General features: G+C 42.7%; 1 protein-coding gene across 1 annotated transcript in view; it reads left to right on the plus strand.

Moving 5' to 3' along the window:
* Positions 1–12648, plus strand: part of dst (dystonin) — a 273043-nt gene that overhangs the window by 215311 nt on the left and 45084 nt on the right. Inside the window, exons 68-75 of the mRNA XM_052150432.1 lie at positions 686–917; positions 1079–1305; positions 1397–1519; positions 2482–2583; positions 5390–5491; positions 5846–6019; positions 6801–6956; positions 7147–7344. Coding sequence (XP_052006392.1) covers positions 686–917; positions 1079–1305; positions 1397–1519; positions 2482–2583; positions 5390–5491; positions 5846–6019; positions 6801–6956; positions 7147–7344 — 1314 coding nt within the window. The remainder of the gene's footprint in view (positions 1–685; positions 918–1078; positions 1306–1396; positions 1520–2481; positions 2584–5389; positions 5492–5845; positions 6020–6800; positions 6957–7146; positions 7345–12648) is intronic.

The following is a 12648-nucleotide window of genomic DNA, read 5'->3' on the forward strand; positions in this document are numbered from 1 at the left end:
TGCAGCATAAAAGTAATCCATATGACTCCAGTTGTTTAATCTATGTCTTTAGAAGCAATATGATAAGTGTGGGTGAGAGATGAAAATTTAAGTTGTTTAATTTGACTATAAATCCTCTTCCCTGCCCAGTAGGTTGCGATATGCATGAAAAAGGCAAATCTCCAAAAAACAAAGAACTCTTAGCAGAGTAGAGTGCTTAGGAGGGAGTTTGAAAGCGCAGATTTATAGGAAAAAAATGATTTTTTATTTATTTTTTGGCTTCCACATGCATTTTCACACCACAGTTTAAAAGCTGAGGACTTGCCATGTGCTCATCCATAGACATTCCGTCTGTTTTGTGATCCCACTCACCTTCCACGCTGTTTCATCAAATATCTCATTCTGTGAATGGAATAGAAACTTAATCTAGGTGTTATTGTAAAGCTCAGACACCACCGTAACACAAAAATGCACGCTAAGCATGTTCAACCAACCCATGCATTGGCAAAGTGCTTGCATCTGTGTACACGCACTTGCATAAAGTAGTTTGAGCCAAAGACATAGAATTCCATTTCTTCTCATGTAGTAATTTTTTATATATCATTAAATAATGATTTGCAATGTTGTCACCCACCTGCATTCATCAGCATCCTCTGTCAAATTTCTGCAACTTATATGACAACGTGCTTGTGAATGCTCTCCACAGTTCCATGATAAGATCGATCCCATGCTGGAGTCTCTGGAGCGCATCGCAGAACGCCTACGTCAGCCGCCATCTATCTCTGTTGAGGTGGAGAAGATCAGGGAGCAGATATCTGAGAACAAAGCTGTGAATGTAGACCTGGAGAAACTTCAGCCCTCGTATGAAACCCTCAAGCAGAGAGGAGAGGAGATGATCGCTCGTTCAGAAGGAGCAGATAAGGACCTCTCGGCCAAAGGTGACTGCTGACATCTCAATGTATCAAATTTGGTTGTGCATTTCTCGTCTTGAATAGTCAACTACTCATTCAGAAAAGTAGTCGGCAAGTCTTCATCTGAGATGATGCACATCAAGTGCCAGTTTGTAGATACTAAAGATGTCTTTTGTTGTGTTTTGAAGCTGTTCAAGACAAGCTGGACCAGATGGTGTTTTTATGGAATGACATCCAGGCTCTTCTGGAAGAAAGAGAGGTGAAGTTCCTGGACGTTATGGACTTGGCCGAGAAGTTCTGGTGTGACCACTGCGCTCTGATCGTCACCACTAAGGACACACATGACCTGTTGAGAGAGCTGGAGGAACCTGGTGTTGATCCTTCAGTGGTCAAACAACAGCAGGAGTGTGTGGAGGTCTGAAGCCTTCAGAACATGAAGACTGATGTTCATGCAGCTTTGTTCAGCATCTTTACATTGTTGTTGTTTTTTTTTTTTTGCTTTACAGAGCTTTAGAGAGGAGATTGATGGGCTTCAAGAGGAACTGAATGTTGTCCAGAATCTGGGGGCTGAACTCATGACCGCGTGTGGAGAACCTGACAAACCAGTGATTAAGAAAAGTATAGATGAGGTAATGATGTCATAACTGCCCAACAAAAAGTGATTGATGGTTTATACAACACTATTTTTTGCTGTATAATTATATGTCTAGATATAGTTTCTACTCTAAAACCATAATAAATGAATACGGACTCTCCTTCAAACAGTATATAAAGACATTGGGGATTTAATTATAGCAAAAGTAACTGTAGTAGTAACTATGGTTGTCAGAAATGATGGTTATATAATAAAATTTTTCAACTTTTGGAATGCTTTTAAATATTCCGGGTTCAATACAAGTTAAGTTCAGTCCACAGCGATTGTAACATAAAAATAATTTAGGTTCTCTTTCTTTCCTAGAGTTTGTCCTACATAGGTGCAGGGTCCGTTTCGTGATAGTCCGCATATATATTTTATTTGGCACAAGTTTTACTCTGAATGCCCTTCTAGACGCAACCCCCAGTGGCTGGGGACTCTCACTCACACACATATGGGCAATTTAGAGTATCTTATTCACTTAAACTGCATGTTTTTGGACTTGTGGGGAAACCGGAGCACCCGGAGCAAACCCACACAAACACAGAAAGGCCCTAGTTGAGCCGGTACTCGAACCCAGGACCTTCTTGCTGTGAGGCGACAGTGCTAACCACTGTTGAACCCAGAACATTCATTTAAAATGGACTATTTAAACATACTGATAGTCTGTTTAGCATTCAAGGTGTAAGCAGGGTACGAAATGAAAAAATATATTTTTTGTCCCTATGACATTGGCATTATTTGTGACAAACAGCGTTACTTGAAGCATCATGCGAGATGCCAAGAAAGCTGAAACCACCAACCAAATCTAGCATGCCAAAGCCAGTTTTTACTCTGCGTAAAACTCAGTTTTAGTCTGCGAGTGTTCATTTTGGATGGAGGGTAATTGTGGTGTAAGTGAAATGAGCTTTTGTGTCTCTCTGTTCTAAACCTGACCACATGCTGTGTGTCCTGCAGGTGAACTCAGCTTGGGAGACCCTGAATAAGACATGGAAGGAGAGAGTAGAGACTCTAGAGGAAGCCATGCAGGCTGCAGTACAGTTCCAGGACAGTCTTCAGGTATATACAGTATGACACACAAACTAAATATATATATATATATGTATGTATTAGATTTAGGGCTGTCAAAGTTAACATGTATTAATTCAATTTAAATTAATAATCACATCAGCTTTTAGTAAAAATAACTGTAATACATTAGTTTTTTCTTTGTGATTAAATCAGTATAAATTTAGGTCACCACTAAAAGGGTTTAGGACAAATACTACCACAGGGCTTGACATTAAACATTGCATTGTGCTTGTCCGAGAAAAAAGATACTTGTTCGGAGAGTAAAAAAAGGATGAAAAAGAAAAGCCTCCATCGGCATCATACAGCTAGTAGGGATCACATTAAGAACACAGTGGGGAAAGACTCACCCTCATCCAGTATGAATTTCTCTCTTTTTAGGAACTCGAAATGTGATTTTTGGCACAATGTTTGTCACAGTCACAATTCAATGTCACTGAATCTTTTTTTTTTTTTTTTTCATACAATAAAAGTGAATGGTGACTGTAACTAACATTCTCCCTAACATCTCCTTTTGAGTTCCATGGACGATAGGTCAGACAGCTTTGGAACAACTTGATGACAGAATTTTCGGTAATACTATACAGTAAGGTTCCATTCATTAACACTGGTAAATGCATTAGATATCATGAACTAACATTGAACAATATGTTTTTTACAGCATTTTAAAATCTTTTTTAATGTTAGTTAATAAAAAATACACATGTTCATTGTTAGTTCATGTTTTTTCATAGTGCATTAAAAAGTTGATTAATATATGTTGGAATAAACATTAACCAAGATTAATAAATGCTGTAAAAGTATTGTTCATTGTTCATTCATGTTAACTAACATTAACAAATAGAAGCTTATTGTAAAGTGTTACCAAATAAAACATTTTGGGCAAATTATCTCTTTAAGAGTACAATTCTCTTCTTTAATTGTTATGATGTATATTAAAGATATATAATATATTTTCATTTTATTTATTTTATTAAATAAAATGATAATAAAATAAATTATCATTTTATTATTAATATTATTATAATGTCATTTTAGCATTAGTATTATTATAATGTATATTGCTACATACTTATACAAATGGACTGATTCACATGGCAGAGAAAATAGCTCAGATGCATACATCAGATGGAGCGCTAGAGAGATGTAACAGGTTTTCAGGATGATGCATAAGCTTGTTTTAAGCGTTTCTCTTCACTTTACAGATGGTAGCATTACACAAAGCATTTTTCCAATTTCTGTATTTCTAAACATCGATCGCTTACAGAGACGTGGAACAACACCATTTGCATGTCCAATGAACAGGTTTATACCCGTTACTATATGTAACATCTTAAGTTCAGTAAATATGCACTTTCCCATTATGCATGCTCACAAGCTGCTGAAAGCTGCACAAGAGAGAGAGATAGAGGGAATTCCCCGCATTATGATCGTGTGCAGGAATTATTAAAATTGGGTTCAATCCCCGCAATACCATGCTATTGAGCAAATTTTCTTAATTAAGTTTTTAATCAGGCTACTTGTCCAATCGGGCAAGTAAAATTCTCTTTAACTTGCCTCTTCAAAAATCCACTTGTTCTGGAAAAGCAGACAAGCGTTAATGTCCATTGTGTACATTTATGTATGAATAATTCACAATAAAATAAAAATATATATAATTATTTTCACTTTACATTAATGGATATTAAATGTTTTATTTGTTTATTATTTATTTATTGTGAATTTTATATATATATTTATATATGTGTGTGTGTGTGTGTGTGTATAATAAAAAAATAAAAAAAACATGTTCATTTTGACCTCCCTAATGTATATTATAATATAATATATGTATATTAGGGCTGTGAAAATTAACGTTATTTTTTGCATTGAAATCAGCATATATTAAAGGCAGTACAACAAATACTCCCATGATGTATACATACATACAATTTCAATAATACATAATTATGTTCACATTAAAGTAATGGGAATGTAATGCTTTTGCATTATATATATATATCAAGCTTTGTTCTAGATAAACTTAAGTGGTCATTGCCAATGCATTATTAGACACTATATATACAGATATAAAACAAATCTGGCAGTTTGCCCATATCTCTCCCATACCTGGCTCACCACTTTCGGGTGCAGTCTCCATTCTCCATAGTAAATCTGCTCCCATGTTTATTGTGCACGGGACATGCGTAATGAATAAGCATGCACTGCTCAACACAATAATTTTTGTGCTAGGATGTGAAGTAGAGACGAGTGTATACCTCCTGGAAATGTATATATGCACATTTTTGTCACAGTAAGTGGGGAAAAACATTAAAGTAGCTTCAGAAAGTGAAAAAAACAACAACAAACGAATTCTGCATTAATTGCTTAATTTTTTATTAATGCTTGAAACAGTCAATTATTAATCGCAGAAATATTTGTATGAAGGTCATTGGCATCAAAAGGTTTGAAAAGCCCTGATTTAGAAGGAAGGCATGTTCAAACGATCATAGGTCTACAATCGCTAATCCGTATCTAATTGGTTGAAAGGAAGTTGCCTATTTGTTGATTCATTCTAGTTTTGTTTCTCATTTATTCTCATACTCAAAGTCATTTGAACTCTGCTTATGAAATTCAAATGAATGTCAGCAAGATCTACTTATACTTTTCCCAAAAATCTGAATAAAATTTGTTTTGGTGTGGCCTACTGTAGTTTTGCTCGTTTCATTGTTGGTTGTCTGAGCCTCTTTTGTATTGAGGCTAAAAAGTGAAACTTGATGTTGTTCTCTTTATAACAATAGTTTTCCCTCCTCTACAGAACATGTTTGACTCGGTGGATATTTTGGAAGGCAAACTGGACTCAATGCCACCTGTGGGCACAGACCTGGAGACAGTGAAACAACAGATCATGGAACTTAAGGTATTGCTTTACTGTTTGTGTGTGGGAGATTTTCTCATTCTCTCAAGTCTGTGCTTGTTGTCACAGTCAATGCAGATGAAAGTATAAAGCTATTTATCTACAGCCCCATTTACTTTTTACTGTTTCATGAGTATAATATAACCTGACAGAGCACATAGCAGCTGTGTTTACACTTGGAGTGATTCATTCCTTTGATCTTACACAGTTGCTTTAAGCCTTGCTGTAAACGCTCAGCATATTTTGAATGTATTAAAGGTGAGGTGAACAGCTGTGCTTTAGTCTAATGTTCCCTTTGCGAGCATTTCTTGCAAGAACTTCATGTAATTCTTGCTGTTGTGGTGTGTGTGTGTTCAGGAGTTCAAAGGTGAGGCTTACCAGCTGCAGATCGAGATGGAGAGGTTAAATCATCAGACCGGACTCCTGCTGAAGAAGGTGTTAGAGGAAACCGACCGCAGTCCCATCCTGGAGCCAATAAATGAGCTGAAGATGCTCTGGGAGACCCTTGATAAAAAGATTATTAACAGACAGGTCAGACGACAGGGATGGAGAAAAAATTACAGTTTTTTAATTACTTGCAACAATAAATCATGCACAATAACACCAGGAATTTGTAAGAAAGTAAATAGGTCTATTTTCCATTTGATTTGGAATTCTTATATATTGCATTTTTGTTTAACTTTCGTGACGAGATGTTCTAGGTACCCACTGTCATGGAAAACCTGGAAATATCAGGGTTTTTTAAAATGGTGTTTTCCAGTCCTGAACAAGTCATGGAAATCAAATATTAAAAGTCAAGGAAACTTCAATTGTGAATGTAAATGTTTTACGTTTTTCTCTCCTCTGAAAATACCTCATCAGCTAGATATTTGCCCTCAGACCGAAGGTACTCTTGCACTATAAAAAGCTAGACGCAGTGCATTGATTACAGGGCCAACGAGGCCTTGATTACATAACCAGAAAATTGAAGTTGTTTTAAATGTGGCAAAAGTTTACTTTTTGATAAAGATAATTTTATTTAGTACAGCATACATTGTGCAGACTTCAAGAAAAGTAATTAAGATCAATTTTGATCGCTCTCCTCGTCTTCCATTGTTCAACAAGCATATAATTCTGTCCCAAATATTTTGAGCCAATAGTGTTCAGTCCAGTTGGGCCGCTCAAACAAATTGCTATTCCGTTTGGTGCCGCTAGTGGCACAGAAATTACTCGCTTTGAAGGTAACAGTGAAATAATTGTACCTTTGCTGTTACACTACACTATGAATTCATAATAGTACATTATTGATTTTCTTTGTCCTGATCTCTTGTAGCACAAGCTGGAGGGTGCGCTGTTGGCTCTTGGACAGTTCCAGCATGCTTTAGATGAACTTCTGGCCTGGCTTACTCACACTGAAGAGCTTCTGAGTGAACAGAGGAAGGCCTGTGGTGACCCAAAAGCCATTGAGATCGAGCTCGCAAAACACCATGTACGTCAAAGTTAAAACAAGCTCATAATGGCTATGTACACAAAATAAAGTTTTGAGAGTGACAGTCACAGAACTAATTCCCATGAATTACCATTTCATGTGTGTACAGTTGTGTTTGTTTTCGCTAAAAGCCTCACAATTCGCTTTTGAATCATGTAATCAAGATTTCACATTGGTTTCTGTTGGGCAGGTGTTGCAGAATGATGTTCTGGCCCATGAGAGCACGGTAGAGGCGGTGAATAAAGCCGGCAGTGACCTGATTGACTCCAGTGCTGGAGAGGAGGCCAGCGGTCTGCAGAACAAGCTGGAGAATCTCAATCAGCGCTGGAGAACCATCCTGGAGAAGACTAAACAGAGGAGACATCTGCTGGACAATGCCCTGTTGCAGGTTAGAGTCTCATACAGCCCGCCAGAGACCTGGCAAACCTCTGGAATCTCAGTTGCACAATATTTCCTAAAATGGACAAATGATTGATCATGTTCTCAACACGAGGCCAAAAATGTCCTTTCTTTAATCTTGAATATGTGAAAGTGAAGCAGTAAAGAGCTTGTTGCCCACACACACATACTCTCTCTCAAAGAGTTCACTTTGATGTTTGAACACTTTGAAAGTTTACATTGAATCTGTTGAAAAAAATTTAATTTCTTACAAATGAAAAAGGGAAGAAATATGAAAAATATAATGTTCCTAATGCTCTTATTATCCATATAGGTACATATAATGTCCATATAGGTACAGTTAATAACAAGTTAGCAAAAGAACAACTGAATAATTTCAAGTCAAGTCCAGTAAAAAATGGTTGTTAACAGGATAATCTGAGTTCAATACAAATTGAGCTCTATTGATTTGTCACTCAGTTTATAAAACAATCAAAAACATTTTTACAGTGATTTCACCCTAAAATCAAAAAAGTGGGTATTATCAGGGTCTAAGCACTTATGAATATTAGATGACCAAAATAGCTAAATTTGACAGAATAGATTCTGTGAATGCTGTGTGCACTGATGTTTTGGTGTCAAATTGTGACTTCTTTGAATACAGTTGAACAATTAGGATTGTCTTAAGTTAAAGCACCACCTAACATTGGAAATTGATGAAATGTTGCATGTGTCCTCAGAATACCATGTGGTCTATTTGTACCAAGTTTAGTTAAGTTTGGATATTGCACTTGCAAGAAACAGGCCAATTTGTCATTTTGGGCCACACCCAAAAATGTATTGCCTCATATCTTTTAAAAGATTAAATGAATACATTTTCTTTTGATTATATTTTTTCAAGAGTATCTCTAGATGATACATACCAAATTTTGTGTGAATCAGACAAATGGCCTATGAAGAATTGGAAAATGTAGGTTTTAAAAAAATCTAAATGGAAGTCACATTTTCTTGCAGAACCAGAAGTACATACAACCGTAAGATTTGAGGTCACTGAAGGATTCGCGGAAATATGTTAAATTTTTCTAGCCCTTACGGTTCCAAATTCATTAGAAAACAAAATTAATTAGCTTGTTATAGCACTGCATTGTGTCCGATTATCACAACATTTTGTATGCAGCCTCATCTAGACATCTTAAATGCCAAATTTAATAATAATTGGCCATTCACAATTTAAATTATTAGCTGCTGAAATTTGATTGGCTGCTGGCGGACATTTTGGTTGATTTACCGAATTGATATTTTAAGGATACCTTAGCACTTGAACCCAAGAAGTGGCATGTCAAATTCCAACTATGACAGTTTTTTAGTTATAGAACCCTAGATGAGCAGAATTAGATGAAATTTGGCGGGCCTCCGCAACATGTCTTTGTGTCAAAGTTTACCAAGTTTTGTTACATTTTGACTTTGTGTTTAGAAGATAAAGGTGGATATCGGAATATGGGCCACACCCAAACAATTAACTGGGATGTAACTCCGAAGTGCTTTGATGAATCAAATTTCTTTTGATAACGTTTTGTCAGGTGAATCTGTAGATGATGCATGCGAAATTTCAGGCATTTGTCAGAATTGCAGCAATAAGTATTTGGGGATTTTTTTAATTGTCTTAAAATAATGTAAAAATGCAAACAATCGTTTGGTTACGTATGTAACCTCCGTTCCCCGAGGGAGGGAACGACACGTTGTGTCGGAGAAGGTCCCCTAGTGTCGCTTCTCCGACACAACGTGTCGTTCCCTCCTTCGGGGAACGGAGGTTACATACATAACCAAACGTTCCCCTTCTGTCGCTCTCTCCATGTTGTGTCGGAGAAGCGACACTAGGGGACCCATTCCAATCTTGCCATGCGCTGAACCGTGTACGTGAACCGCCGATACAGAGGCAGGCAGGGATTTCATCCAGTGCCGCGCATCGTCTGTACCTGGCTGCACGTACCCTTCCCCAATGCCCCATAAGAACATCGGAATCCTTCTAGTTACCCTGGGAGGGGAACAAGGCGATGTTTGCCAACATGGGAACGGGCCAGCCTGGCTGGGCCTCTTTCTCTCTATGTTTCTCGCATAGAGCAATCACGGCCAGGGCCCTTACACGCATATAGGGAAGGAGGTCTTACCCAGACCCTGCGGAGACCACACCTGCCCTTTTTCTTGGGGAGGAAAAGTGGTAGACACGTCACACGGCCGTCTTAGGGCTCGTGTGGAAAGTATGGTGCGGTGGTAGATCCAGCCTCGAAAGGGGGGAGTTGCTACAGCACGGCGACCGGAGCAGCTGTAACTGCCTAAGGGAGACACGGGGGTCCGCTTGTAAGGGGACAGAACCGTGGAGTTACACACAGGGGGAGTCCGAGCTGGAGGCCTTACCTGTGGAGCACCTATACCAGTACAGGGTAGCCATCAGGGTACCTGCAGTGGCTTGGGTCGGCGAGTTCCTCCGCTGAACCGCGGACCCAGAGGGCTAGGGAGGAATCAACCAGGGGCCCGACTCGGAGTGGGGCGCCCTGGGAAGAAAGCGCACTACTTTACCTTGATGTCAGGAAAAGGGCGCTGGGCGCAAGCGATCCACCCGGCCGGTCGGTCTACGTGTTACCGAAGTTCTCACGGGCTCAGACCTGAGAAAACACGAGACGCAACCGACTCAACGCGGAGGTTGTAAAACCTCGCGAAGGTGTTGGGTGTTGCCCAACCCACGGCTCTACAGATGTCTGCTAGGGAGGTGCCCTTGCCAGTGCCCACGAGGACGCAACACCCCTTGTTGAGTGAGCTTGGACCCGCAAGGGTAGGGGCATGGCCTGGGTGTGATAAGCCAGTGTGATGGCGTCGAAAACCCAGTGGGCGAGCCTCTGTTTGGAGACGGCATTCCCTTTCTGCCATCCTCCAAAGCAGACAAAGAGCTGCTCAGAGCGTCTGGTGCTCTGTGTGCGGTCCAGGTAAATGCGCAGGGCGCGCACTGGACACAGCAACGAAAGGGCTGGGTCTGCCTCCTCCCGGGGCAGCGCTTGCAGGTTCACTACCTGATCTCGGAATGGTGTGGTAGGAACCTTGGGCACATAGCCCGATCACGGACTTAGGATCACAGAAGTATCTGCCGGACCGAACTCCAGGCAAGTGTCGCTGACAGAGAACGCTTGCAGGTCCCCGACCCTCTTGATGGAGGCGAGCGCGATCAGCAGGGCCGTCTTAAGAGAGAGGGCCCTGAGTCCAATTGATTCAAGCGGCTCGAAGGGAGGTCTCTGGAGTCCTGCCAAGACTACCGAGAGATCCCAGGAGGGAACTAGGCCTGGCCGGGAGGGATTCAACCTCCGGGAGCCTTTCAGGAACCTGAGGATCAGGTCGTACTTGCCCAAAGACTTGCCGTCTACAGGATCGTGGTGGGCGGCAATGGCGGCAACATACACCTTGAGGGTGGACGGGGACAGCCTCCTGTCCAGCCTCTCCTGTAGGAACAGGAGCACTGACTTGATAGCGCATTTCTGCGGGTCTTCAGTTCGGGAAGAACACCAATCTGCGAACAAGCGCCACTTTAGGGACGTGAAGGTGCCTGGTAGAAGGGGCTCTGGCTTGGTTGATTGTATTCACAACAGTCGCCGGTAAGCCGGCTAGCTCTTCCGCGTCCCGTCCAGGGACCAGACATGGAGGTTCCAGAGCTCTGGGCGCGGGTGCCAGAGCGTGCCCCGTCCCTGAGAGAGGAGGTCCTTTCTCAGGGGAATTCGCCAGGAAGGAGCTGTCGCGAGAAGCCTGAGTTCCGAGAACCAAGTCCGAGTGGGCCAGTAGGGGGCCACTAACGTGACTTGCTCCTCGTCCTCCCTGACCTTGCACAGCACCGGTGCAAGAAGGCTCACTGGGGGAAATGCGTACTTGCGCAGCCCCGAGGGCCAGCTGTGTGCCAGCGCGTCTGTCCTGAGGGGAGCCTCTGTTAGGGTGTACCAGAGCGGGCAGTGGGAGGTTTCCTGGGAGGCAAACAGGTCTACCTGGGCCTTGCCGAACCGTTCCCAAATCAGCTGGACCGACTGGGGGTGAAGCCTCCACTCCCCGCCGGGCAGGCATTGTCGTGATAGCGCATCCGCTGTGACGTTGAGCTTGCCGGGGATGTGAGTGGCGTGCAGCGACTTGAGTCGCTGCTGGCTCCATAGGAGGAGACGACGGGCGAGTTGTGACATGTGGTGGGAGCATACGCCGCCTTGGTGATTAATGTACGCCCCCACTGTGGTGCTGTCCGATCTCACGAGGACATGTTTGTCCCGAACTAACGGGAGGAACTTCCTGAGAGAAAGAAGGATGGTCAACAACTCCAGGCTATTGATGTGCCAACGCAGCGGGGCCCCTTTCCAACGGCCCGCTGCTGCGTGCCCGCTGCACACGGCACCCCACCCGGACTGGGAGGCGTCGGTTGTGACCAGGACGCGTCGGGACACCTGCTGCAGGGGCACTCCTGCCCGTAGAAAGCAGAGGTCTGTCCAGGGTCGGAGTGTTTTGAGGCAGGCGGGGGTGATCCTTACCCGATGCGTGCCGTGGTGCCATGCTTGTCTCGGGACTCGAGTCTGGAGCCAGTGCTGGAGTGGTCTCACATGCATCAACCCCAGCGGCGCGACCGCCGCGGAGGACACCATATGGCCCAGGAGACTTTGGAAAAGTTTTAGAGGGACCACTGTGCCTGGCTTGAAGGAAGCAAGGCAGTCCAGCACCGACTGAGCACGCTCGCTCGTGAGACGTGCTGTCATTGAGACTGAGTCTAACTCCAACCCGAGAAAAGAGATGCTCTGAACCGGAGTGAGCTTGCTCTTTTCCCAGTTGACCTGAAGCCCCAAGCGGCTGAGGTGCCAGAGCACCTGGTCTCTGTGTGTGCATAGTAACTCTCGAGAGTGTGCTAGGATGAGCCAGTCGTCGAGGTAGTTGAGAAATGCAGATGCCGGCTACTCGTAGCGGGGCAAGGGCCACCTCTGCGACTTTCGTAAAGACGTGAGGGGACAGAGACAGGCCGAAGGGGAGGACTTTGTACTGGAACGCCTGGCCGTCGAACGCGAACCGTAAGAATGGTCGGTGTCGTGGCAGAATTGAGACATGGAAGTACGCGTCCTTCAGGTCTACCACTGCAAACCAATCTAGATGCTGAACGCCAGCCAGAATATTTCTCTGCGTGAGCATTTTGAACGGGAGTTTTAACAATGCCCGATTGAAAACTCGCAAGTCCAGGATTGGTCGTAAGCCGCCGCCTTTCTTGGGTACAATGAAGTAAGGGCTGTAGAAACCCTTCCTCATTTCG

Source organism: Xyrauchen texanus, chromosome 20 (assembly GCF_025860055.1).
Source record: "Xyrauchen texanus isolate HMW12.3.18 chromosome 20, RBS_HiC_50CHRs, whole genome shotgun sequence".
Classification (NCBI taxonomy): Eukaryota; Metazoa; Chordata; class Actinopteri; order Cypriniformes; family Catostomidae; genus Xyrauchen; species Xyrauchen texanus.